This window comes from Dipteris shenzhenensis, chromosome 6 (genome assembly GCF_047967505.1).
Source record: "Dipteris shenzhenensis isolate YYH24624 ecotype China chromosome 6, Dip_SZ_1.0, whole genome shotgun sequence".
Lineage (NCBI taxonomy): Eukaryota > Viridiplantae > Streptophyta > Polypodiopsida > Gleicheniales > Dipteridaceae > Dipteris > Dipteris shenzhenensis.
The window spans coordinates 56,464,367-56,492,115 of record NC_141601.1 but is presented as its reverse complement, the minus strand read 5'-3'; the positions used below and the strand labels follow the sequence as shown (position 1 = coordinate 56,492,115).

Here is a 27,749-nt window from a genome sequence, read left to right as displayed (position 1 = left end):
TGTGCTCTCCTAGTGGCAGTGGCTCTATGTTTAATGACAGCCACTGTAACCCGGTTGGTCATGCCCCCAATCTAGTAAACATGGAGGTGAGATCTCCAAGTGTGATCTGTGGATCAACCCACTCTCGAGTTCGTTGTGTTGCTCGCTTTGGACCTCTACCTTGTCGACCGCCTGTGATCTACTGGTCTATATGATCTAGCTGGAAACTTTTCGCTTGAATTTTTTTTGTGTTTCACATACCCTAATGACCATAAATTGAACATGCATTCCTCTCTCTCTCTCTCTCTCTCATATCTAGCAATATTTCAATTTTATAAGCCTTCGAATTGAATATCTAGACTTGAAAAGACATAAAAACGAAGGTCATGTAGGTTGTTAGAAAAGACAAACCCAAAAAGAAAAAGGAAGCAAGTAATGTATGATTGTCATCACCCATCTCTCAAATTTCTCCACAAACAAATTACTGGATTAAATATTTTTGCAAGAGTGGAGAGACATATTAAAATCAATTAGTGTAGATGATTAGCTCATCTAGTCACTAAATATCCCATTTAAATATATACCATCAAACGCTTAATGCATATCTAGTCTTGAAAAGACATGAAAACCAAAGTCATGTAAGTTTGTTAAAAAAGGAAGGCAGGCAACTAATGTATGATGTCATTATCCATCATCTCTCGAAGTCTTCCACAAACAAATTAATGGATTGGATAGACATATTAAAATCAGTTAGTGTAGATGGATAGGTCATGGAGTCATTGTATATGTTTACAAAATATATATCATCCAATGCTTACATTTGATCCGTTTGTGACCGTCGTGATGTAGCAAGGGCACAGAATATGTGCTTTATAGACTAAGTCATGGGTAAGATCCACACCCACGTGGGATTCATTGAAAAAGAGTGATTTGGAAGAGGGCTATTCCTAAAATTCCTAAGAAGATGAATTTTGTTTCATACATGTGAGGCAACTCGATAGTTAAGGGGTCAATTACGTGCTAGGGTAGAATGGGTCAATTACGTGTACAAAAGGGTAAGCGGATCATGTGGGGTTGGCAAATGATACAGGTGTTGGCGTGAGGGGTTGCCACATCATACAGTGATTACGTTGATGTGGAGGTGCATTGCATTTGGTCCGAAATATGAAGCATAAAAGATGGGAACAGTGGGCGGGCGTGGGTCGTAGTCATCCATGTACGTGGGCAAATCCAACTCTTGTCCCTTGAGCCCTCCTCGATTTCTTTGCAAGATTTCTTCTAAACATGGACGTTCATCCCCATCGAATTTGGAATTCGGAATTTTGCCTCGCACCCGCAATCAACCATGGGCGGCAGCCTTAGCTTCGACAAACTAGGATTCCCTTCGACTTTGTCTGAACCCCTCCATCGCCAAAGCTCTCCTACAGTGAGTTCATTCTGCTGGGTTTGTTTCTGTCACCCTTATCAAGCTGATGCGATGAAAGATATTATTAACTTCACCCAAAAAGCTGGGACGAATAGAGGTTGGTGAGTCAACTCCGGCGCGGTGTGGTGCCTGGTATCTGTTGGAGCGCTGGTTTTTAGTATTTGTGCACAGGAGGCCCTTCTTTAAATTTCGTCGCAGATTCGCAGACTCTACAAAGCCCAATCATATATGCACGCTATCGTCGCTGAGCTCGCATCTAAATTTAGTCCTCGAAATTATCGATCGTCTGCCACTACGTATTGTTGTGTAATAATAAGAGCAATCTCACCATACGGGAAGCGAATTCCACAAACAAGGCGTGACCGCCTATCAGCGAAGTCACTGGTTTGGTAAATGCAATAGTACCTGTAACTTTTGTGTATCTGTGTTGACATTCAAGGAAAGGTGGAGCTACTAGCTGTTTTGTTACATAATGCATAGTGGAAGGCAGGGCAAGGAACGTTGGGGATCGAAATCCTGTAAAACGTTTTGTGGCGACTAGTTGATACACTCTGCCATGCGTTACCTTAACCTAACCAACGCTGGTCAGATAGCGTTGTCCCAACTCAAGTCACATTTAACTTGACCTAGGCGGCAACCTATGGGAGCCTGTTAGGTCTAAATTTGTAGGCTATAGCAGCGGGGGTTGGATTGATAAAGCAACAAGGGGAGTGAATTGAGGAAAGCAACGTGGGGGGTTGACTTGCTTTGTTTTTTTTTCTTTTCCTTTTTTTGCGGGAGGAAGGAACTTGTGTGCTGAATTGACCACGCAATATATGAATTGCACAAGAACGGAGGATCTCCATGATCATGAGATAATCTTGAACCATGCCGATCTAGGAAAATGCATAAACCTTCAGCTAAGTATTGCTCGAAGATGAGCAGGGACACAAAAGGGCTCATTGCCATCCTTTTAAATTGACCCCTATCTAGTGATACCCGCATGTTTGCACCACCAAGTATGGACATAGTCCTGCAAATGCATCCGGGCAATGACCCTACCCTTGTCAAACTCATGCAGTGTGAACTTGTCTTTTAGGACTTTAGAAGGTTAACTTCTCCCCCATGGCCACGTGCATCCTCGCATTATAATGATGGAAAGGCATCTCGTGTCTTACATTCTCGATGCGGGCATGATATGATCTAGCCATATTCGATAATGCATCATCCATTGGCGTTTGCCCATGTGTGACACTACTCTATTAAGGCAACATGTCAACCATATGAGGGTATCTAGCTTGCTTGAAGGTGGGATGGATTCCAACAATGAATTCACATGGGTAAAAAGTGTATCGATCGAGCTAAAGGGATGTCATGAATGCATCACTGCTCGTAAAGTGTGTATTGGGTGGTTGTCATGATACTTCCTAGCCTAAAAACCAAGTCTGACCCAACAACATGGCCAATGGGGGCAACCACTCACTGAATGCTCAGAACATAGTCATAAAAATCCTAAGGATGGAAGGCCCTACACAGTAAAACCTAGAATATCCTGGCAATGGGAAATGAAAAGGAGTGTATGAGGCATCCATTAATGATCACTGTGCCCTTTGCATTATCATGGCTTAGAGTGCTTCTCATACTCAGTTATAGGTGGCTTCCCTTTGTCTTGGATGGCTGAGATAACCTCCTGTCTAAAGCTCACGGATGTCCTACTAATTCGTTGTCCAGTCTACGTGAAAGAATGTCCCTGGGCGTGGGCCTTGTTCTAAAACACTGGGAGAATGCATCCAGAGGCTGTACGTAGATTCCTCAAGCATCAATAATATAGGAAAGGTCTACATACCCATGCCAATAATAGGCAATTCCATATGGGGTGGGTAATGGTTCAGGCTCAGTTGCCTCCACAAGATCCTCACTCATAGGTATAAGATCATCTTGCACTCATTCCCCTCATTTTGGTGCCATGGTGTCTTATTTAAGGCAAGGCAATGAGCAATAGCACGAAGAGCTCAAGTGGGACCTCAAGTCACTAGTGGTGTTGGCCAAGCCCAAGATGTGGGGTCATGATGTGATGATGCAACTCCACAATGGTGGTAGAATGAAGGTGAACTCAATGAGGGGGGTCACAATGGGATACTTTGTTGCGATTGGGGGTCACGATGGGATAGTGTAAGCCCACAGTAGTGGTCAATGAAGATGAACTTGATGGGGGCAAAGGTGTTGACACTTTGTAGAAGGTGGGGTTATTGACTATTTTCTTGAAGGGACCACAATAAAAGGTGGGGCAAGGAGCCTTTTGTCCAGAATCCTTTAAAAAATAAAAATAAAATTGTGGTAGTGCTATGTATGCACTTGTGTTTGAGACAACAATAGTAGGTAAATTGCTGGTCTCGAACTACCAACAAAAACGTTGAGTGTTGATTAGATAGCTCAAAGGCTTGTACCTCAACGAAAACATTTCCATTTCCAACGGGTAGCTCGTAGTCAAAAATAGGACAAGCTCCCTGAATCTAGAGGTGGAAATGGGTAGGTGGAAAAAGACATCCCGAGGGAATATGCAAATAGCCAAGAAGGGAACATAGAGGATGAGCACTTTGCAATGTCGTCGTGCTTACCAACACATAAAAAAGAAATACACTATACAAGATCTAACACCTCGAAATATGCAATGCCTTTTCGAGCAACCAGCCAAGCAACTACGTGCATACATCAAAGAAATCTTATTACACCACAAAAAGTGCACATGCTAGCAAAAGAGGAATTCTGAGCAAATCTACAAACAGCAAGAGCATATAGTTGACAGCTATGTATTGAGCTGTAACTTGTAAATTGATGATATGACATTTCCTTATCCTATAGATCATGTTGGGTCTTTAAGAGATTAATCGTATCATACCATGTCATATCATCTTCATGGATGATCCATAGTGAGCCTTTGGTCCCACATTAGATAGTCCTAGCTGAGTCCCCACTACAGTTTGATGCAGCATTCCAGGTTCTCACATACCTCTACCACATTAAGGACTATGGCTCTTGCACTACGGGGTGATGTAGGCTACCGTGGTTGGCCTTGTCTTCATCCATGGCTTGGCAGTTGAGGGTGACTAGAGGTGTTGGTATGCATGTACATGCAGATGGTTTGAGAGTCTGGGGCTCTACATAGAAAGATTACCCCCCTTCTAGGACAGCATTGAGGCCCCCTGCATCCCGCTCACGTATCATGAGATGAACCGGGTTATCCGAGAGGATCTCTTATAGCTACACACATTGAAGATCTAGTTGGCACCTCGCGAGCTTTTATGGAGACCATTGCTTGTGGATTTCCGCACAGGTCTTCATTGATAAACCAGGATACACATGGATCCATCTCCCCCTCTCATTGAGAGTATCAATTGGGCCGTTTCATGTTTCATCACACTGACTCGAGTGGACGGGCTGAGGGCATACCCAGAGAGGGCCGCGTCTACACTTTTTTTAATCAACAAGAGATTGAGTTGGAGGAGCAATTTGCTTTCATATGCCGTGTATACTATTAGATCTGATGTTGCTATCATTGTCCCTTTAGGGACGGTTCTAGACTCCTATTGAGTTTCTTTTCCTACCCAGATTAGAGATGCCTGGTGACTTTCATCCATGAGGCGGTCTAACATAGGGCTTTGGGAACGAGGATCTGAGGACTAGAGTGAGAGACACATCAGACTCGCCAATGGTTTGAGACACATATCAGACGAGGGGACCTTCCCTCCATGCTCACCAGATCAGAGGCACGGCTGACATGAGTCACAGTGGTACTTGCTTGCCGCCGCCCGCAGGGCATAGCTAGGAGACCACAGCGGACCACATATACTGACAGCCGTTGGCACTCTATCATAGGCTTTATGCCACCACAATCTCATACATCGCGGACCCCCTCTTAGGCTTAACCTCTCTGCCAACTTCTAGATGAACATCATAGTGCTGTAGCCCCCATCTTTTCCATGAGGTCAAAGATTTCTCTTTGTGTATTGGTGTCTTTATGATTATGGCTTTTGTGTATTCGTCATGGGTATTGATGTACGCCTAGAGGCTCCACTCTTTCAGCTCATTGTATCAGTCTCTTTCAGTCTCATAGATCCTTCGGTCTTTTGAAGACTTTTAATAAACTTCTTCCTTTCTTTCTTTCTCTTGAGATGGATTCGGACCTCCTCGTCCATCTGGATCAAAGGCGGGTAGTGGTCTCCCTTGATATCATAAAGATCAGCTACTCAAGATACAGGGACGAGACCGTGAGGCCCGGTTGGAGTCCAGCTAGCCAGATGGTTTTTTCCAATCAGATAGCATGGACCAGTAGTCCTCAAGGAGATGACACAGCTGAGATTGGCAGATCTAGCCGCGGGTATGAGGCTCAAAGATCTTCCCTCCATGTTTGTTGCTAATTTTGCTTTCTAGTAACTTAACAGACCCTTTCATGAAAAGCACGGAATTTTGATTGTACTCTCTTAAAGAGTCTTGCCTTTTAAAAGCTGTTGATAAGGGAATCTCAAAGTTTGTGGAGATGCGGAGACACAATACAAAAGGAGTTGTGACGTCCCACCAAACCGTGGTCCTCTGCTCTTACCAAAATGTCCTCCTGTTTGCCTGGCACCTCTAGATCCCTGAGCCTGCGTGCTCCTCTGAGCTTATGTAGACTCTCTATCCAGTGATCCCTTCCACCTTGCTGTTCAGATAGCCAGCCTAGGTGGGCAGCTCTTGCTCAAATCGTGCCAAATCTGCTGCGTAGGAGCTGCGATTGGCTGACAAGGTAGCCAGTTGTAACTGCCACCTAGGCTTGACCCTGGTGCATGTGACACAAGGGCTTCTCCAAGTGATGAGGTAACAGGCTCCAAATGGCCCCTTTAATAGGGGCTGAACCCCCTGCATTGCCACGACAAAAATGGCGAATTGGATAGCCGGCTGCCCCTTTCCTAGTATAAAACAGCCTGGTTGGCTGGCTTAGACCAGCCCAACCAGGCCACCCTTCTATCATGCTTTGGGCTATATCCAGCCCTAATATTGGGCCCCAAACCAGGCCCATGTGCTCCCCAATCAGCCGCCGTTTGCTGCGCATCTTCTTCCTGCTCATCCCGCCACAGATCTGGCCTTGTACTCTCTATCCTGCTTCCGCACAGCAGCCTGTAATAACAGTCCGTACACTTGTGCCAGGCATTGTACTGCTGATGTCATCTGCATCTGTCCATGCAGCCTTGCTTGCTGGTTTCCTGAGCAATCCTTCCCTTCCTCAGTGTGGACTGCCTCTAGAAATTGCCGTCTCAGATCTCCCATATACAATTATTATCAGATACGCTTGGAACATATCACAGCCTACTTAGGGACGTGAGATGGGAGATGCCTTATCAGTTTGAAAGGCTAATGGTGACCACGTTTGTGTCCCTACTCTTCTAGTACTTGACTGATTTACATGGGCATCATCCAAGAGTATACACAACAGTTTTGGAGACCCTTCCACTTAGTGCAAAATAAAGGGGACTCACTGTATTTTGCTTGTGATCTTGTGGCTATATAGTCTTAAATAGGTAACATTGTCTATTTTTGAGTGAGTGAATTGTTCTCTAGACAGTTAATTTATTGAGAACTCTTACGAGTGTCTTTTTTCGATTACAACATATAACGACAATTCTATTCTTTCAGGATTCCACTTTCCTAACTGGTATTAATATAGTTGCCCATTCTTTATATTCTCAATATTATGGGGTACATCAGAATTGCTATACACACAGTTGTTATTAATACTCGATGTGCTTTTCAACCACAGATTTGTTATCAATATAGTACTTAAGGTGGTTTTTCATCACGGGTCCTTGCTTGTGATCTTGTAGTGTTAAGAACATAACTTTGTCTATTTTTCTGTCAGTGCCTTTTTTTGTTCTTGGCAATTCTTCTGTAGCATGGACTGATTTTCAAGCACATATCAGAGGGTATTTGTCCACGTGACCTTATCAGATGTATTAGCTTGTGCCTAGCTTAGGGATGTTTCAATTTAAGCTTTTTGCAGGTTTTCCTGAGCATCCAGCCTATATCAAATTTGTTGGTTTTGTTTCCAGGTTGATAAGACAGGTGTAGAGATGGACGATGCACAATTGAGTCATGGCTTGGTGAGTGATGGTTCTGTAGACAGGAGGGGAAGAACGGCTGTGAAAGCTAAGACAGGTGGATGGAGAGCTGCACCTCTTATTTTTGGTAAGCTCTCACAAAACGAGTCTTAACTGCACAATGTACTCTAAATGAATTTTGATATATAATATCAAGCATTCACACAATTGCAAGTTTCGCAGCAGTGACAAATTTTCAATGGTTTTGATTGGATAGGATGAGAGCATTGTGGGTGCTAAAGGTCTGTTTTGTTGCAATTATACTGTCTTTTTCATCCGTAAAGTCAGTGAGGGATATGCGTTCACTGTTTTGATTTGAGGAGCGTGTTAATATTGACCAGTAACTTTTTGTTACATCTTAGTTCTAGAGATCTTTCGAGTGGAGTAAGCCATATTCTTTCGCCTTTCTCTTTAGCATCTTGAATGCAGCCATACATTTTTCCAACAAAAAGAAACCTCTAATTATGCTATGAAAATCGATATAAGATCAGTTATTCGAGAGGGTGCTGACAACAAAGAGAGACCAGCTGCTTGCAGCCTGCATCTCATGTTCTAACTGATATCTAAGGTAACCCTGGAGCAGGTGCAACAGGTACAACAAATTCCGCCATCTATGTGAATATAAAAAGTATGTTTAAGAACAGTTCGTTATGCTTTGAGGCCAACACATAAATAATAAAGAAAGCATGATGCAGCCCAGATATGCCATGCTGTATTGTTGTCCATTCGTATCAGCTATCTTTTCTAAGCATCTTTGCTAAGAATTACTTGTTTGGGAGAGACTAAAATGAAAAACTATAATCTTCATAAGCGGGTGCAGCTTGAATCAAGAGAATGTGAACTATTGCTGACAGAAACTTAGTATGAAGACTTTTGTATAAATGAATGCTAAAGTACGCAGGTGTGTGGATATGTATGTGTGAGAGCATTTGTTCATTCTATGTTGTATACCCGGTTGGGATGCTGTAGTAGCTAGTCCCTACTATGCATGTTGGAGTTTATGGTTTTCAACCTTGTGACTGACTGTCATGAGATTACAACAATATTTGTTGTGTTTCAAAGGGTGAGTTTGGGCTTGTTCTTGTTTTCATCTATCTATCTATCTATCCATATCCATACATACATACATACGTGTGTGTGTGTGTGTGTTTGTGTGTGTGTAGTTTCCAAGACATCATCAAGGTTCAATCCTTTGCCATCTTTCTTCCCTGGTCGGCCTGAGGCATGGGGCCAGGTTGTTTGTCTGCGATTGAGGTGCCGGTTGCCTCTCTAGTCATAGTTGTGGTGTTGGCCAAGGCGTCTCTAGTGGCAGTAGAGATGCTGACTACCTCTAGTTGGGGCCCTTCATCCTTTCGGTGTCCTCTCGAGCTGGCGACTCCTCGAACAAGTAGTCCAAGAGGCTCAATGGCTTTGATGGGGGTGGGATCATTTCAAAATTATTGCCACTCCATGCCAGCAAGCTCAAATGTTCCCCGAATCATGCTGATTTTTGTTCCCTCCTGTGCACCTAGTTTGTCATTGAATGTTAAGCTGCATTGTGAGTAGCCTTGCCTAGTTGACTTTGTTCACCTCTTGATCCTACATCCTACTCCTCTTAAGCATGATAACGAGTTGTTTCTCTTTAGGCAGCTTTGCCAATTTGTTCAGTATTATCTAGGGAGCGGGCGGGGCCACTTTCAACTAGGCCCAATTGACTTTGTAGCTCCTAGAATGATGCCCTTCGAGACCTTGACCAAATGGATGGTTGTTGCTCTATCTCCTTCCCGCACAGTGAGTTGCTTTGAGTAAGACGTTGTGAAGGTTCTTCCAAACTCTCACCACCATGAAGGATCTCTTCCTTGTCAAGGGAGCCCCAAAAAAATCCATCCGCGGAGGTGCTCCCGGTTGTCATTCTTGGCTTGACAATGTGCTTGCTTTGAGAGGATGGCAACTAATTGCCTCAAGTTGCACTACTTTGAATAGCCTTTTCCATCCACTGCGCCTATACGTAGAATGGTCTACTGTCTAGAAGTTTAAAGAAAAATGAGACTGCCCTGCAACCAGGTGAACTCCACCGCCCACTGACGATCACTACCTCTAATGGAAAGGATGAACACTAACCTCTCATAGACCCTTCTGTCTTTCCAAGACTATAATAAGCTTTTTTCTTTCTTTCTTGAGGAGCAATATTTGAGAATGAAGTGCTCCTAAGCTTGTCTTTTGCAATCTCTAGATTGTTCAAATCACCTGAACTACCAAAAGTCTACTGCAAGCAAACAACTTAGAGCTTGCATGAGAAAGGACCCCTTAGTTGTCTCTAGGCCAGAGCATACACATTTAGTATCCCAATCCTGAGATCTCCAACTCCCAAATTCACCCTAATGTGACATGTGCCACCGATGAGCTCGCACAAATCGAAAAGTTAGAGATAGCCTAATTGAGATGCAAACTCCCAAGCTTTGTCACCTTGTTGGAGATTGAATCTGTGGGCCATACCTTGGGAGAAGGCATCAATATCTGCGAATATCAACTTGCGAAAAACATATGTTCTTGAAGTATAAGTACATCCACCAGGCTGCCAACCATGGCGTGTTGCAACTCTGTGCATAAACTGTGCACATTTCACCTTACCATTGTCTAGATCATGGGCAGGCATGGGGGAAGTTGAACAATGCTTTCTTGCAATTCAAGACCTGTGTGTGCACTTTAGATTGGATGTTAACACACTCATGCCTTATAGGAAACATGACACACGTCTTAAGACACATTTGAGTATACCTTTATTTTAATTTTTTTAAATTCCAAAATAATTTATTTTGTGAAAGAAAGAAAGTTTATTAAAGTCTTCGGAAGACCGATGGGTCTATGAGACTGTGAAAATCCTGATACAACAAGCTGTGGTAGTGGAGCTACTAAACGAGCATCCATACCAATGCAAAATGCAAAAATGCAGAATGGCAGTACTAAGTCCTAAGTACAACATAGTCATGTCCATGGTTGACTATATATCAATCTCAGCATCATCATCTTCAGTGGCAGCAAGATATTAGGATGGATGAGGCAATGGAGGCATGAAGTCGGCAATAGAGTGCTGTCGGCCACTCAGAGGTGCGGTCTTGGCACGTCTCCTGGTCGTAGCTTTGCGTCTGACTAGGGCTACTGTGACCCCTGTCAGTCGGGCTTCGACTCGAAACAAGGAGGGGATGTCCCCAAGTGTGATCTGTGTGTCGACCCTCTGTCTGAGCTGTCGGGTCACAGGCTCCGGGTCACGGTCATGTCGAGGCCTCGTCTCTTAGAGGAGATCAAACTTCACAAAGCCAATTGAGTGAACTCACCTAGCTAGTTTGTATTGGAGTCAGTCCCTTAGGTCACATGTGATTTTACACTCATTACATATCCTGAACCTAAACACCTATAGGGAAATAAGTAGAGTTTGAGATATTGGCATTATATGAGTGGGACAAGTTACACACTATTTGTTTACACTCTAAATGGCTTCATTGTAAAGCCTTGTATTCTAGCATGTGTACACACTTTTCAGCCTTGGAATGACTTTTAGGCTATTCTTAGCATCGGTGGATAATAATAGATGGTAGCATGTCATACCTATTATGCCACGTTCCAAAGTGATGTATAGTACATTTACTAATATGGAGCGTATGGAGGATGATCATGGCCATGGAGGTGATGATGACTGTGATACGAGAGAGGAGGATGATCATGAGATAGGAGATACAGATATTGAGGCCATTACTCATGAGGACGAGCCTACCATTGGTGATGCTGATTTCGATGAGCACATGAGTAGCACAAGTAGTAGTGGGTTGAATGTATTTGTAGATCTAAACACTTGTTTGGATTTTGAAGTAGATAGTTTGGCAAGGGTTGATCTCATTGAGGATGAGATTGAACTGTAGCCCGTCATTGATATTGGCAAAACTATTTTACATATTGTCTCATGACCTGAAATGCAGCATCTAGCTGTAAAGGGGGTGACCCAAACTCAGCCTGAATGATCTGATGAGGAACGGATGGCTTACCACGAATCATCTGTGATAACATGAGAACCTGTAGCTGCTCCACATGGGCCCACTCTGTATGCGACAAGTCTAACCCCCAACAGAGTCAAAAAGCAAACCCTTGGTGCGTGGATCCTGAAAGTGCGAGCAGAAGCACTGCCTCTCTAGTCTGGCCAATGAAGCATACCCTCTGCTGAAGCGTGCCTACATCGCGGGTCTCATAGTGAAGCTGGGTCCGGACAAGATAACCCGAAGATAAGTGTATGATGAAACTATCTCAACAGGTGACCCCTCAAATGTGAATTGCTCCTGACGCATGATGGCTCGAGATGTATTGAAGATCATGACCTTGGTTTTATCCAGGTTGACCTTCAAATCATGAGACTCACAAAAGGACTGTACTGCGCCTAGGTGTCTCTGGAGCCCCTCTTCCGAGGAAGACAAGAGAGCCACGTCATCTGCGTAGAGCAATATCTGGATCAGCATCTCCGCAAGAGAGCAACCTGCACCCCCTTGTGTCTACATCACTGTCTCAAGCTCGTCAATGTAGAGGCCAAACAAGGTAGGCACATGAGAGACTGAGGTGGTCTTCCAGTGTCATTAAGGCAAGAGAATTGCAAGAGCACATGAGAGACTGAGGTGGTCTTCCAGTGTCATTAAGGCAAGCATGAAGACAGAAGTACAAAAATTGGGAGAGTATGAGATTGAATGAGAGTTGACTGAATCATACAACAGGCAAAGTTAGCTTTGCTAGTATGAGGTTGGGTGAGATTTGATGGAACCATCTAACTGGAGTGTTTGAGAGCTCAATTACCTTATGAGGATCTTGATTTCAGAAATGCAAGGGTATCCTATGGGAGCTAAGAAGACATGATAAAGCTGCAAGAGCTGAAGAACCACACCAAAGTTGAGAGTTTAGGGTTTCAACCTTATGAGTGACTATCATGAGATTGAACCTGCACTATGTTGTGTTTTTAGAGGCTGAGTTTGGGCACGCTCCTGGATTCATCTAGGTATACACTAAAGTTGAGAGTATACAAGGTGTAAGGTTGAGACAGTTTAATTGAGAGTCTATCATGAGAGCACACTCCATGCAAGAGTTGGACCTACCAGTCAACATGGCAGTCGCAAGTAGGTTGACATGAAAGTGACAAGTGTGGGTCCATGTAACACAAAGACGTGGTAGGACACATCATCCATACACAGCATCAATTGTGATATGTGTCATTTGATGCCACCTTAGTATCCATGTGATCTTAATCACCACACTATCAGGCTTCTCAGCAAGTGATGTTTGTAAGCTCTCAGCAAGCGGGAGGCCAGCACACATCAGCACATGTGACATCCTAGCAAGTGTAACATGTGAGCACATGTGACACATCATGAACAACCACATGTCACCAAGGTCTTGGGTGAATCCTGGAGACCCAAATGTTATGTAGCAATGAGGCATCATTTGAATAGTTTAGCCAAATTATATGATTTTGAAGCTCATTAAAAATCATAGTTTGGACTGAAGACTTTGAAATTCAAGGCTGATTGAAGTATAACTTTGCAGTCCAATGAAGGACTCTTGGAATTCAAAAAATCAAGATGTAATTGTGGGCCTTTTCAAGAAATTTTGGGATTTGAGCAATCCATCTTTGGAGATAAGCTCGAGGATCAGTTTGTAGCACAATTTTCTCTTGTTTGAAGTTGTTTGAGTATTTTTTTATAGCATGTCTTGGACATTTCAAAGATAACAACTTTAGGATTTTTTCTAAAGATTCCCACTTTTTTAAAAGTATGACATTAGAGCATCAGGAAGATTGTCACAGAGCAAGCTGACATTAGAACATCGGGCAGACTGTCACAGAGCAAAATCTCAATGGTCTTCAAGCATCAGGTCAATGACCTGAATCATGCATATCAACCCGTTCATCTGTAGAAAATGTCCTGGATGGCAAATGCATGCAACTCAAGATAAAAGGATGCCAGTCAAAAGTACATGACAAGTGCTGGTGAAAAGATTTCGACACTGAGATCTGCAATCGGTGCACCATAAGGAGGGATAGAGATGGGGAATATCAGTAAAGTCTGATAGCAAATAAAGGTGGCACATAACAGGAAGAGATGAATTTCACTAGAAGATGAGAGCGAGCAAGGTCTTAATCAGATTTTGTTGATGTAAGACTTGGAATAGGGAAGCAATGTCACCACAATGTAAATATCCTAAGTCAAAGTACAGTTGACCATTTATTTGATCATAATTAAAGAGTTTTATATGTGTTAATTACGGTCAAAGAGTTATTTTAATGGTCGAAGTATTGACTATGGTCAAAGATACTTGACTTCAGTCAAGTAAATCTGACTGCGGTCAGAGAGTGTTGTCTTTGGTCAACAAGACTTGGCATGCGCCAAGAGGGTTAACCCCGGTTAACCAAGATGTGCCAACTTCGGTTGGAGAGACCTGGCTATAATTAAGGCGCCTTGACCTTTGGTCAAAGCTCTTTAATTATAATCAAGAGTGTTGACTCCGGTCAACCAGAGAAAAAATATATATTTATATATATATATATATATATATTTGTTTAGATGTGCACATGTGTTCAGTGGGGACGCCCACCGCGACTAGGATTAGTCCACAGTGTGTTATTTGCATGCAAAGCGCTAACAATTAATGGGTACCATGGTGGTGCGCTTTAATTAATTGTTGCAGGTACTAGGAAGGATTATTTCTCCTAAGCGAAATGGGAGCCTGACAAGCAGTTAGGAGGCGGTTCGTGTGACCGAGAGCTTTGAAGACTCCAGAATGGCCCTTAGTGGCTTGTAATAGGATTTAGTCTCCTCCTTGGATGTTTTGTCAGAACATTTATGTGAAATTAGGCCCTTGCTGCTGTATAACACTCCTTGGAGCTGTTAGATTTTAGACAAGTGGCATGTTGCCAATTTGAATGGAGCTTGAAGCTCTTGTAAAAGTGGATTTTTCACGTTTTTGAAAAGAGAGATTTACGAGACAGCTCTAAGCTGAACTTCTGTAACAGATTTTCTGCAATTAATAAAGACATTCGGGGGGGTCCAGCCCGACAATTTGTCCTGGGCCCTAGTGTATGTTCAGAGAGAGGGAGTGAGGGAGAGCTTTGGAGAATAAAATTCCGTCGTTGACGTGAAGCCATAGCTGTCTTTCACCGGTCAGTTCGGTTTTATTGGTATCAGAGCGTAGGTTCATGGCCTTCTTAGGTTGTGACGATGCAGCAAGAGAGCAGAAGGAATCAACGTTGATTCACCAAGGGATAATCGTCATAGCGTAAATGCTGTGTGAGAAGCTCTCATCGCAAAGAGTGATGAAGCCACTGACGAAGGTGTGGACCCGAGAGGTGCTAGTTGGTAGGTCGGTGGAGCGCTGCTTGTTAGCTGCGACAGAAGGGAATTGACGTGGAACGAGTTTGACGGGATTCGAATGATCATCACGGACGAAGAGATGTCACGGGGATGCCTGCGCCACCCATCTGTTTTCACAGAGATACGAAAGTTAAACCGGAAGGCGTGAGCTTCACGTGATCTGCGAAAGGGGATTTTCTGACGGGATTTGTAGGTTTTTTCGTCGATCCCCTGCACGGGCGTAGGTGCTGCAAAGGTGATCAGGATGCAGGCGCGACGCGCAATGACCACTGCATAGCCAAGGTTCGAAACCCTTGGCTGTTGCTGACGTGGCCAGGGTGCCACCTAGGCAGACACGAGGCACACAGGTGACGTGGCGTCCGCACGTGCAGGCGCTGACGTGGCGGATGGAGCGATGGGTTGATGACGTGGCATTGACACGTGGCAGACAGCTCAGCAGCTGACGTGGCAGTACACGTGGCAGACCGCGCAATTGCTGACGTGGCGCCTAGCCAGGTGGCAGATGATGTGGCAGGTCAGCAGATGACGTGGTGCACACACGTGAGGTGCTGACGTGGTAGTACATGTGGCAGCCAGCTCAGATGCTGACATAGCACTGACACGTGGCAGACAGGTGGCAAAAACCGTGGTTAGTGTAACTCTGGTTAGCTGGACTTTGATCAGAGGTCCAGTTAGCTGGCCCAACCAAACCAGACCAGAGCAGAACCAGTCTGGTCAGTTTGACCAGACAGTAACTATCCAGTCACAGACTAACCAGACCAGAACCAGTTAGTCTGGTTAGAGTAACCAGTAGTTACCCATCTGGTCATTGTTCAAAAAAAAAAAGAGAAAAAGAAAAAAAAAGTTGCAGAGACTGTTTCTGCTAGTAATTTTCACCTGCTTGTCAGACTTTTACTGTGAGAAAAGCAGCAGAAAAACAGAGAAAGCAGAGAAAACAGAGAAAGTAGATCTCTACTGTCAGAAAACAGCAGAAAAACAGAGGAATCAGAGATTTGCAGAAAAAGAGTATGCATGCCTTTGAGCAGTAAAAAGAGGGAAAAACAGATGCCTTTTGAAGCCATCTGCAGCAGCCAGAATAGGGCAATATAGTTGTTGATGCTTTGGCAACTGTGTGGGTATATGCCTTGAACTGATAGCCAGTACTGGCATAGATTGTGAATGCAAAACACCTCTTGTTGAGGTACTTTTTCTGTTGGAAAAGTAAAGGTAGTGTGCATCAGTTACCCGCACTGTGTGAGAAATCTGCAGATCTCAGAATATGGATCAATCACCTATCCAATGGGATTCACAAGATAGGGATGTACATCCAGGACAGAGAAATGTGCCGCAAACTCAACAAGAATTTGAACAGATGGTACGCACTCGTATACAAGAGCTGGAAAATCTCAAAAGGGATCCCAGGGCTCAGTATTTGTTTCCAGCAGAAGCTATGCCTAATCCAGTATATGACGTGCCAATGCCAGAGGCACACTCTCGTGTACAGTCTGAGAGAGAGAGATCTCATAGATCTCATAGGAGACGATCCCATAGTAAAAAGAGATCGAGGCATCATCACCGATCTCCTAGTCCATCACCATCTACCTCGAGTTCGACTTCTGTGTCTTCTTCTTCCTTATCAGATAAACCATCCAGGAAAAGAAGGAAACACGAGAAGTCTGGGAAGAGAAAGTCTTCCAAAGCGACCAGGGAATTTAAAGAGGGAGGAAAATCTGTCAAGTTTATGACCTACAATGGACAGTATGGTCATACAGACAAAGCATTGCAGTTTATCAGACAGTTTGATGCTGCATTCGGTACAGAGAAATTGTCAGAATCCTCCAAGTTAAGAATGGTCAGTCTACACTTAACAGCAACGGCTAGTGCATGGTGGAGTGCACTGACCACAGATGGGTCAGCCCCAAGAAAGTGGAAGGGCTTCAAGAAAGCCTTCTACCAGCAGTTCATGCCTAAACAGTTTAGAGACCATGTTCTTCAAGATTGGGACAGCTTGCACATGGATGCAGGAGATACAGTGGATGGGTACAACCAAAAGTTCTGGGATGCTTATTTGCAGGTTGCACTGTTCAAAAAGATCTCCAAAGGCACCCAGATGAGGAAGTACAGAGCAGGTCTCACTCCAAGAATTCAGGCAGTAGTGAATGCTTTGGGGGCAAAGAATATTCAAGATCTTATGCATTCAGCTTCAGTAGCGAGTCTTGTGCCGCTACAAGATCCATCTACAGTGCCATCCTTGCATGCAGGATGTGCTGATAAAAAGAAAACTGATTTTACAAAATCAGAAAAGAAAGAGTACCCCAAGGCTGAAAAGAAAGGGTTTCAGCCTCAGAAGCCGAGGGGTACTCAGTTCTCAAAGACTTATAAGGGCAAATCTCTATTCACCCCTGAACAGATAGCGGAATTCCGTAGAGATGGAAAATGCTTCAGGTGTGGTAAAGAGGGGCATGTGGCTGCCCAGTGCCCAGAAAAGCCTTCAACATCGAAGGGAAAAGAGGCAGAGAAGCCACGAGGACCGCAAAAGCCAATGGCAGGGGGAATTCCTGATATACTGGGTCATGCTTTGAACCCAGAAGAACGAGAATTACTGCTATCATGGGGCAAAGTTAGAGACCAGCAAGCGCTAATTTTATTTGATCCAGGGGCTACTGATAATTTTATATCAGAGGATCTAGCCCTGAGGCTGGGAATAAAGACGGAAGAGTTAGGCAGGGCTTTGGATGCCGATCAAATGTTTTGTGGGAATCCTGTGCCAGTTACTCCCCTGATAGGGAAGCTCCGTCTTCATGTTCAGAGCTATGTGGATCAGGAAGACTTCTTCATTTCTCCACTGAAACATTATGATGTAGTTTTGGGGATGCCTTGGTTTCACCGCAAGGCAGTGAAGTTGACTCTTCCTGAAAGAGTGCTGGAGTTTGTGCATAGGGGGAAAAATCAGTGTTTAATTGCCAGGAATAAAGGGGACACTATCCCCATTGTATCTGATGTTTCATGCAGTAAAGCAATAAAGTCTGCAATTTCTGCGTACATGGTTTTTGTAAAAGAAAAAGAGAATGATATGCATGCTGAAATGAATGATGCAGACAAAGATAAGTTTCAGTTTCTTGTAAACTTTAAAGATTGCTTTTCTGATGTTTTGCCAGGGGAGTTACCCCCAGAGAGACCAGAAGATCATCAGATAGAGTTAATGCCTGGTAGTGAGCCACCAAACAGACCCCCTTATAGAGTCAGTGCGACTCAGAGAGAGGAGATTATGGCTCAGGTACAGGACTTGCTGTCCAAAGGGTTGATTCAGCCCAGCTCGTCTCCTTTTTGTTCCCTGTACTGCTAGTACAGAAGAAAGATGGTTCATTCCGTATGTGCGTCGATTATCGCGCACTGAACAAAATGACCATCAAGAATAGATTCCCTATTCCGCGCATTGATGATGTCCTGGATCAGTTAAATGGAGCTTCAGTTTTCAGCAGGATAGACTTAAAGAGTGGCTACCACTAAGTGAGGATACAGCCTCAGGATGTGCACAAGACAGCATTCCGCACTACATTCGGGTTGTATGAATACTTAGTGATGCCTTTTGGGTTGACAAATGCTCCAGCCACATTCAATAGAATGATGGATCGCATCTTCCGGAAGTACAGGCATTTTACGGATACTTTCTTTGATGATATCTTAGTTTTTTCTAAGACAGAGGAAGAGCACAGAGAACATCTTGCTATGTGTTTCAAGAGCTGAGAAATCATCAGCTCTATGTAAACAGCAAGAAAAGTGAATTCTTCCTGGAAGAAATCCACTATCTGGGGCATATAATATCCAAGAATGGAATACAAATGGATCCAGCGAAGATCCGTGCCATTCAGGAATGGCCAGAGCTGAAAACTGTGCATGAAGTTCGAAGCTTTTTAGGCTTGTGTTCTTACTACAGAAGGTTTATCAGACATTTTGCTGATATCGCAGCTCCATTACATGACCTTACTAAGAAAAATGCAGCCTTCACATGGGGATTATCACAGAAGAAAGCATTCAATACACTCAAGGAAAAATTGACTACAGAGCCTATTCTGGTAGTTCCGGATCTGTATCAGTCTTTTGATGTGGATTGCGATGCTTGTGGAGAATGTGTTGGAGCTGCATTGCATCAGAATGGTCATGTAGTAGCCTATGAAAGCAGACGACTTCGGGATGCGGAAAGATATTTAGGAATCTATGAGAAAGAGTTATTGGCTGTAATTCATGCCATCCATACATGGAAACATTATCTTTTGGGTGCAGATTTTACTGTCAAAACAGATCACCAAAGTCTGAAATACTTTTTGACTCAGACCAAGCTTTCAGAGAAGCATATGAAATGGGCAAACATGCTGTCAATGTATCATTTTCAGATTGTCCATACTCTAGGAATTCGGAACAGAGTGGCAGATGCCTTGTCCCGAAGACCCCAGGTCAATAATGTAACTATTGCTTATCATCAGGACCTGGAAGGCATGAGGGAACAATATGCTCATGATTCTGATTTTGGTCAAATTTTACAGCAGATGCAAGAAGGGCAATCCACCAGTCACTATTCCCTGAAAGATGTGTATTTAATGAAAGATGATTGCCTATGCATCACCCAGGAGATGAGGAAAAAGATTTTGGGGGAATGCCATGCACCTCCCTACGCTGGACATAGAGGAATTACAGCAACAACTCTAGCCCTAGAGAGGTATTTCTTTTGGCCAGGAATGCGGAAAGATATACATCAGTTTGTTACTGAATGCCTTACGTGTCAGAAAATAAAGTACGATAGACGGAAGGCACCTGGCCTACTTATGCCTCTTCCCGTGCCTCAGGCACCATGGGAAAGCATTACAATGGATTTTATTTTTGATTTGCCGAGATCAAAGTCAGGGAATGACGGGATTTGGACTATCATTGATAGATTCAGCAAGCAAGCTCATTTCCTTCCGGTTGGCAAAACCATAAAGGCAGATCATATGGCTAAGCTGTTCATGGCACAAATCTTTAAACATCATGGTATGCCTAAGTCCATTGTTAGTGATCGAGATCCCAGAATGACCAGTCTATTCTGGAGAGCTTTATTTGATAACATGGGGACGAATTTGAATTCTTCTTCTTTCCATCCCCAAACAGATGGTCAAAGTGAAGTAGCAAATTCTACAATTTTGGATATGCTGAAATGCTACGTGGGTGACCAAAGTTCAGACTGGGAAAAGTACCTACCGTTAGTAGAGTTTGCTTACAATAATACAGTACATAGCTCTACAGGGAAAGCCCCTTTTGAAGTCATATATGGGAAGGTGATTTTGCCACCTATATTAAAGACTAAAGATGAAATGTTTGCAGCTGATCAGTTTGTCAGAGACCTCCAGACAGCTTACAGCCAAGTCCGGACAGCAATTGAAAGGTCTCAAGAGAAACATAAAAGAGCTGCAGATAAGCATAGGAGACAGTTAGATCTCAAGGAAGGGGACTGGGTACTTCTAAGGTTTGAAAAAGCTAGGCTCCGTAAGTTTAAAGGCAAACAGAAAGTGTATGCAAAATTATCTCCCAGATACTATGGCCCTTTCAGGATTACAGAAAGAATAAATGAGGTTGCATACAGATTAGCATTGCCAGAGCATTGGAGGATTCACAATGCATTCCATGTGAGTCTTCTAAAGAAATTTCAAGGACCAGAGCCTACAGAACCAGTATCAGAAGATCCACCAGAAGTGGATGAGCTGGAGGAAGTCCTTCAGCCAGAGCAAATTGTGTACCATACTGTACGTAAAGGCCCTCAGGGTAAGGAATTTTACAGGTATCTTGTAAAATTCAAGAATTATACGGCATTAGATGCCAAGTGGATGGACGAAGACATGTTATCCGATCATCCACAGCTTTTGGGTGTTTACAAGGAAGCTTTTCAGTTGAGGTCAACTGAATAGAAGCCGAGGGGATGTCACCAAAATGTAAATATCCTAAGTCAAAGTACAGTTGACCATTTATTTGATCATAATTAAAGAGTTTTATATGTGTTAATTACGGTCAAAGAGTTATTTTAATGGTCGAAGTATTGACTATGGTCAAAGATACTTGACTTCAGTCAAGTAAATCTGACTGCGGTCAGAGAGTGTTGACTTCGGTCAACAAGACTTGGCATGCGCCAAGAGGGTTAACCCCGGTTAACCAAGATGTGCCAACTTCGGTTGGAGAGACCTGGCTATAATTAAGGCGCCTTGACCTTTGGTCAAAGCTCTTTAATTATAATCAAGAGTGTTGACTCCGGTCAACCAAAGAATATATATATATTTGTTTAGATGTGCACATGTGTTCAGTGGGGACGCCCACCGCGACTAGGATTAGTCCACAGTGTGTTATTTGCATGCAAAGCGCTAACAATTAATGGGTACCATGGTGGTGCGCTTTAATTAATTGTTGCAGGTACTAGGAAGGATTATTTCTCCTAAGCGAAATGGGAGCCTGACAAGCAGTTAGGAGGCGGTTCGTGTGACCGAGAGCTTTGAAGACTCCAGAATGGCCCTTAGTGGCTTGTAATAGGATTTAGTCTAGATTTTAGACAAGTGGCATGTTGCCAATTTGAATGGAGCTTGAAGCTCTTGTAAAAGTGGATTTTTCACGTTTTTGAAAAGAGAGATTTACGAGACGGCTCTAAGCTGAACTTCTGTAACAGATTTTCTGCAATTAATAAAGACCTTCGGGGGGGTCCAGCCCGACAATTTGTCCTGGGCCCTAGTGTATGTTCAGAGAGAGGGAGTGAGGGAGAGCTTTGGAGAATAAAATTCCGTCGTTGACGTGAAGCCATAGCTGTCTTTCACCGGTCAGTTCGGTTTTAAGCAATCACTACGATATTCTATTGATCAGGTATGTCTCATCAACAAGCGCTGGAATACTACAAGTGAAGAGCAGGAACACGTGTGAAGAGTTGTTGGATGGGTAAAGCGCCAAAAAAGGTTGGTAAGAGTGGCACAAGAGCACCACCAACAGAGCTGGCTAGATGACGTGACAATTCTAGTGCTAGTGTGATGAAAGGGAGCGCAAGTACTTGATCTACCTTTCTTAACTAAGAAGAAATCAGTGAAGTAAGAACTAACAACAAAAATTGCTTTTGGAAGGACGTGCTGTAGAGAGTATTTTAACCAAAACGTGACAATAAAGGTGAAGTCGCAACATTGAACTCCAAAGAAATTTGAATGCATATTTTTCTGAAAATTATAGATATGAATATGGAACAATGTCTAACCAAGAACTGAAAAAGGTTAGAATTGATTCTGCATAAACTTGAGAATGATGTGTGACCCTAGTTATGATAAACTCTTTGACAATATGACTCAAGGGCATTGAAGTGAAGTACTCATTTAATTCCGGAGATCTTCACTAACTTTAAACTGTATGGTTGGATTTATCCAAGCTATATTTCCCTTTCAGAGGTCAGATAACGGAGCAGTAGAACAATACCAAAGTTTTAAAGGAAGCAATGATACGGAACAAGAAGCAAAGCTCAAAAGTGGAGATGCAAAGAAGGATTTGGTGCAAACTACACAAGAGGCACACAATGGTACAGAGAATACCAGCCATGGTGTTGAGAATACGGATGGTGCAAATGTTAGAGTCGTGCTTACTCGGAAGCAGTCAAATAACTTAATAAACTTATAATTTTTAAAACTTTTTTAATACCGCAACTTAAAATGCATTTGCACCATATTCATCCACATATCAACAGAAAATAAGAGATGGAGACAAGTGCACAGACACCTGACTGGGTGAGAATGACGCTGCTCCCCCCAACTGGGTAAACCTAGTTGTATTTTATATTTCAATGATGCTTAGCCTCACCACAATGGTAATACGGATCTTAGGCAAAACCCACTCTGGTAATCCCAGAATTCCAGACCAAGACTCAGGTATAAGACTTCTACAAAGATGCTTCTGCCAAGGATAGAGCTCAAATATACGTATGACCCAGCCTAATCCAAGAAAGCAACCACTGGCAGTCCCTGGAAAGTTCCATGTGAAGATAGCCACATGAACAGATTCAGCCTTCTGCTTTATCCTTGGAACACAAGCAAAACATATATTACCCATTAGGGTTAGGATGAATAAGCCAAAACCCTAAATAACGTAAGCTGAGTTAACTGGCAGCCCTCTAAAACAGCTAGGTGGTCAAAAAACGAGATACATACAGTAGGCTGATTGTAACATGCAACGGTAATCTGATCGTGCAATTCACAGCAAGAACTTCTTTAAACCTTTAGCAAGGAATGAGCATTGTTTACCATAGAGAGAGAAAGGAGATGAGGGTAGAGAGAGTAGAGTCGGCAACTGATTGGGTCCCTGTACCCACTGAGGGCCCCCTCCCCCAATCAGGGGAGAATTCGCTTTTTACTTGGAGAACTGAGAAATACAAAGAACACTCTTCAAGAGAGCACGGAACGCGCTTTTGAAGAGCTCACTGTGCACACATATAGCAGACCCAAAGACCTGAGAGGCAACGTCGACCAGTACTGAGACCTTGATGCTGTCCACACTGACGATGTAGGACACTAGTAAGGCAAGGAAGAGGCTTGTGCTGTCTACCGGAATGTAGGGTTACTGCGTGAGTGAGAGAGTGAAAACTAGAAGTGATAGACCCTATGAGAGAACTGAGAGATGACTGAAATATAGAGCTGAGAGTGAGCTGTGTAAACTGTAAAAGAGAGCTGAGAAAGCTGAGGAAACAGTGTCCAAACCTCTCTCCGTTTGCTGGTCCAAACCTCCGACTGTTGTGCTGCGTGGACACCTTCAGATCAGGCTGAACTGATGGCCAAGGGACTGAGGCTAGAGCAGGGCCAGAACTGAGGATCTCAGGGCTGCACAAGGAGGCTGGAGTGGAGCTTGTAGGAGAGCTGAAGGTTGGAGCACTGAATGAGAAAACAGGGCAGCCAAGGGGCCCTTTTATAGGGCTGGACTGAGCCAACCCAGTCTGTAAACAGCCGACTGAATTGGTCTGTTTTACAGACTGGTTGGCCTACAATCAGCCTATAAAAAGCCCTCCTTGGCTCATTTGCAGGCTGGCTTCCCTGCTTACCTGCCCAGCCTTTGGGGACCCTAAAGGGACTCCTAACCTAGGCTAAGACCTAAACTATAAGATGGAAACACTTAACCTACTGTTCTCTAGTGGGTACTAGTGAACAAGAACTGACTTACTGACTTGACCTAAGGCTGAGAGACTGACCTACATAGCTTGTGCCTGACTGTCCCTGGACAAGGGCTCACAAAGGGATCACAACATACGACAAAAACTCCTATCTGGGAACTATAATGCACTTGTCGATGTAGCGAGTGTGTCACCTTGCACCCAAGTGCAGGGGTGCATGTGACATTCCCTCCTCCTTAACTTGGCGGTAGGTTTATTGCTTCCAAGTAGTCCGCCAATTTCTAGGGAAACTCTTGGAAAAAATCTTCGTCCAACCACACTGCTTCATGGGTACCTCGATCACGGAACTTGGTGTAAAACTCCTGGATCCTGCGTCCCGACCCATGCTTGAATTTATGAAGAAGGATCTGTTCTGGCTGCAAAACTTCGGCTTCATCAAGAACTTCAGGTTGTTGCTCGTCGGAAATCTCTGAAAGAGGAGGTCCAAAATATGGCTTCAACCAAGCTACATGGAACACGTTGTGCATAGTCCAATTGTCTGGTAGGCGTAACTTCATTGAGACATCGTTGATCTTTTGAATAATAGGGAATGGTCCGAAGCTCTTGAAGGACAGCTTAGGGCATCGCTTGCCTACCTGCTTCAATCGTTGCTTGATAATGCGTAAATACACCCATTGACCCTCTTTATACTAGACATCTGGTCTGGATTTATTAGCTTGGCGTGTATACGATGCTTGAGCTTTGGCGATGCGGCTTTTCACGGACTCCGTAATCTCTGCCATGGATTCGGTGGTTTTGTTGGCTTCAAGAGATGGAGACACCATCCGGGTGAGGAGTGAGGTAAATCGCCGTCCAAACGCTGCTTCATAAGGTGTGTGACCAATACTCGAAGAATAGGTATCGTTCAGAATGGCCTGCACAAGCGGAAGAAACTGCTCCCACTTTTCTTGAGCATCATGACAATATGATTTCAAAATATCAAATGCCATACCATTATACTTTTTCATCTTGCCGTTCGATTGTGGATGGAAAGCGCTGGACATCTGCAGCTTAGTACCAAAATTATCAAACAAGGCTCGCCAAAAGTTAGACGTAAATTTGGAGTCCCTGTCGGATGTTATGGTCTTTGGCAACCCTCCAATGGGATACCAATACTTGATAAACAAACGAGCTACATCTTCAGCGCTGGCCGTTTGTTTGCAGGGAATGAGCATACAATATTTACTAAAGCGACAAACAATAGTAAGACATTGTGTATTACGCGTACCTGCGGATGCTGGAAGTGGTCCCACAAAATCCATACCTATGTCCTGGAAAGGACCGTCGGGGATTGGCAATGGCATAAGTAAGCCTGCCACTTTCTTGTGGGAAGCCTTGACCTTTTGGCATATTTGACAATACTGCACATAGCCGTATACGTCCTTCCGCATCTTTGGCCAATAGAAATAGCACTCCAACTTCTCCAAAGTCCCGTTGATACTACCCAAGAGGCAATCTTCATAACTGGTGTTGTTGTGGCCAACTGTTGCAAGTCATGGAAGTCCTGCAAAGCTTTGCCTGTGACTTGAACTTTTTGTCTGCGTGTCTTTACCCCCTTAAGTAAATCTGTAAGAGGGGCTGTGTATGTTGAGAAACCCTCCATGTGTGAGATGTATGCTTGACACAAACCCACAAAGGATTGGATCTCCTGGGCCGTCGTGGGGACAGTCCAACTTGTGATAGCTTGGATCTTCTCAGGGTCCAATCGAATCCCTTGAGCACTAATGATGTAGCCCAAATACCGAATTTCCAGCAATCCGAATTCACTTTTCTTTGCGTTGAGATATAGCTGATTATCACATAATAATTGTAGGGCACATCGCACATCCTTAATATGCTGCTCGGTTGTTGCTGAAAAGATAAGGATATCATCGAGAAAGATGAACAAGCACTTCCCAATATACTCTGCGGATACCCAGGACATCATCTTGTTGAATGTTGGTGGTGCATTCTTCAGACCAAAGGGCACGACGACGAACTTGTAATGAGCTCGCTCAGTTCGGAAAGCTGTCTTTGGGATGTCAGCTTCAAAAATCCGGACTTGATGGTAGCCACTCTTTAGGTCAATATTTGAAAAAAATCTTGCACCATTGAGTCTTTCCAAGATGTACTCGATGCGGGGCATAGGAAACTTGTTGCTTACCATAAGCTTGTTGAGTGCTCTGTAGTCGACAGATAGTCGTGCGGACTTATTCTTCTTTGCCACAAATAGAATGGGTGTAGCAAAAGGCGAAGAAGAAGGTCTAATAAACTCTGCGCGCAGCAATTGAGACAATTGCTGCTCTAACTCCCCCTCCATAGACTTTGAAAGTCGATAAGGCAACTTACTTGGAGGTGTCGAGTCCGGAAGTAGATCGATGCGATGGTCTTCCGGTCGGTTGGGAGGTAGTTGGGGTGGCAGATCGTCCCGGAACATGATGTCTTTGAACTCTTGGAGTAGATCCACCATTGCTTGCCCCATCAGAGGAGCGGCTTGAACTGTAGTGATCTGGCACTGGACATATACAAGCGCACACATGGCACCCTTGCGGGCGGCGCGACCTGCTTGAATATGAGAAATTAATGGAATCCCTGGTATGCTCCAATCACCGCGTATCATGGCGGGCTCAGGTAAACCTTCCACAATCGTGAAGGTGTCCTGCCGCCAATCAGGCGTCGGAACATGCTCACGGAACCACTGAATCCTGAGGATCATGTCGCACCCCATCAAAGGAGTCAATATAAAATCCCGCGTAAACATGGCCTTCTGAACTGAAAAAGTGAACTGGATGGCCTTATGTGTGATGTGTGTGCGCAAGCCGGGCGTGAACCCGTCCACTGCAAGCTCGTGAGGCACCAAGGTGCACCCCACTGTCTTGGCAAGCTGAGGGGAGATGGCATTCTGAACTCCCCATATCGAAAAGACAATAAACTGATGCCCGTTAGCTGTGCCGTACGCTTGAATGAGCACCTTCTTTTGATCTGAGAAGTCGCTCCCCTTCTTACCTTGAAAGACCACCGTGGGAACGGCGTTCAAAGCAGGGAAGACAACATTCGTAGTTGAGGATGGAGGCAGGGCTAGAAGAGCCAATACATTGGCAACGGACGAAGTAGGTGCTTTCACAGCTTTTTTGGCAAGCCACTTCGGACAATCCTTCTTGCCATGCCCAGCGATGTGGTGGCAATGAAAGCAGCGATGTTCTTGGTGGTACCGCTTTTGCTCGTCGGGCTATAGATAGCCTTCCGTAATACCTGCTTTAGCCTTCTCATCCGGAGCCATCTTTGGCTTGGACTTCTTTTGACCAAAAGCCTGGCCGTCTTTCTTTTGGAACTGGTTGTCCTTCTTCTGATCCTTACCCGCTGTGTTGTTTGACTGCTGCAGGGCTTTGGAATCTTTCTGGACCTGCTTGGGCTTTCCCCCGTTCAGCATCATCTCCTGATTTTGTGCGAGAGTCAGCGCCCGCTCGTAATCCGATGGGGTCAAAGTTCCGAATGGTAAAACGTATGTTCGTGTCCAATCCTCGAATGAATTGCTTCATCTTGGCGCTCTCTGTCGCGCCCAACTGTTGTGCGAGTGTGATGACCTTGTTATTGTATGTCAACACAGGGAAACCATTCTGGGAGAGACGAGCGAACTCATCCTCCAGGTTAAGCAAATATTGGGGTGGGAGAAAATGGGCTTTGAGGTCGGCCACAAACGTTGCCCAAAC

The 27,749-nt window shown here is 44.1% G+C and overlaps 1 protein-coding gene across 1 annotated transcript in view; it reads left to right on the top strand.

Annotated features, from left to right (window-relative positions):
* Positions 1-1,208: 1,208 nt before the first annotated feature.
* Positions 1,209-27,749, top strand: part of LOC147901385 (protein NRT1/ PTR FAMILY 8.2-like) — a 61,071-nt gene continuing 34,530 nt past the window's right edge. Inside the window, exons 1-2 of the mRNA XM_087375857.1 lie at positions 1,209-1,405; positions 7,468-7,603. Of these exons, the coding sequence (XP_087231983.1) occupies positions 1,325-1,405; positions 7,468-7,603 (217 nt within the window). The 5' untranslated portion in view covers positions 1,209-1,324. The remainder of the gene's footprint in view (positions 1,406-7,467; positions 7,604-27,749) is intronic.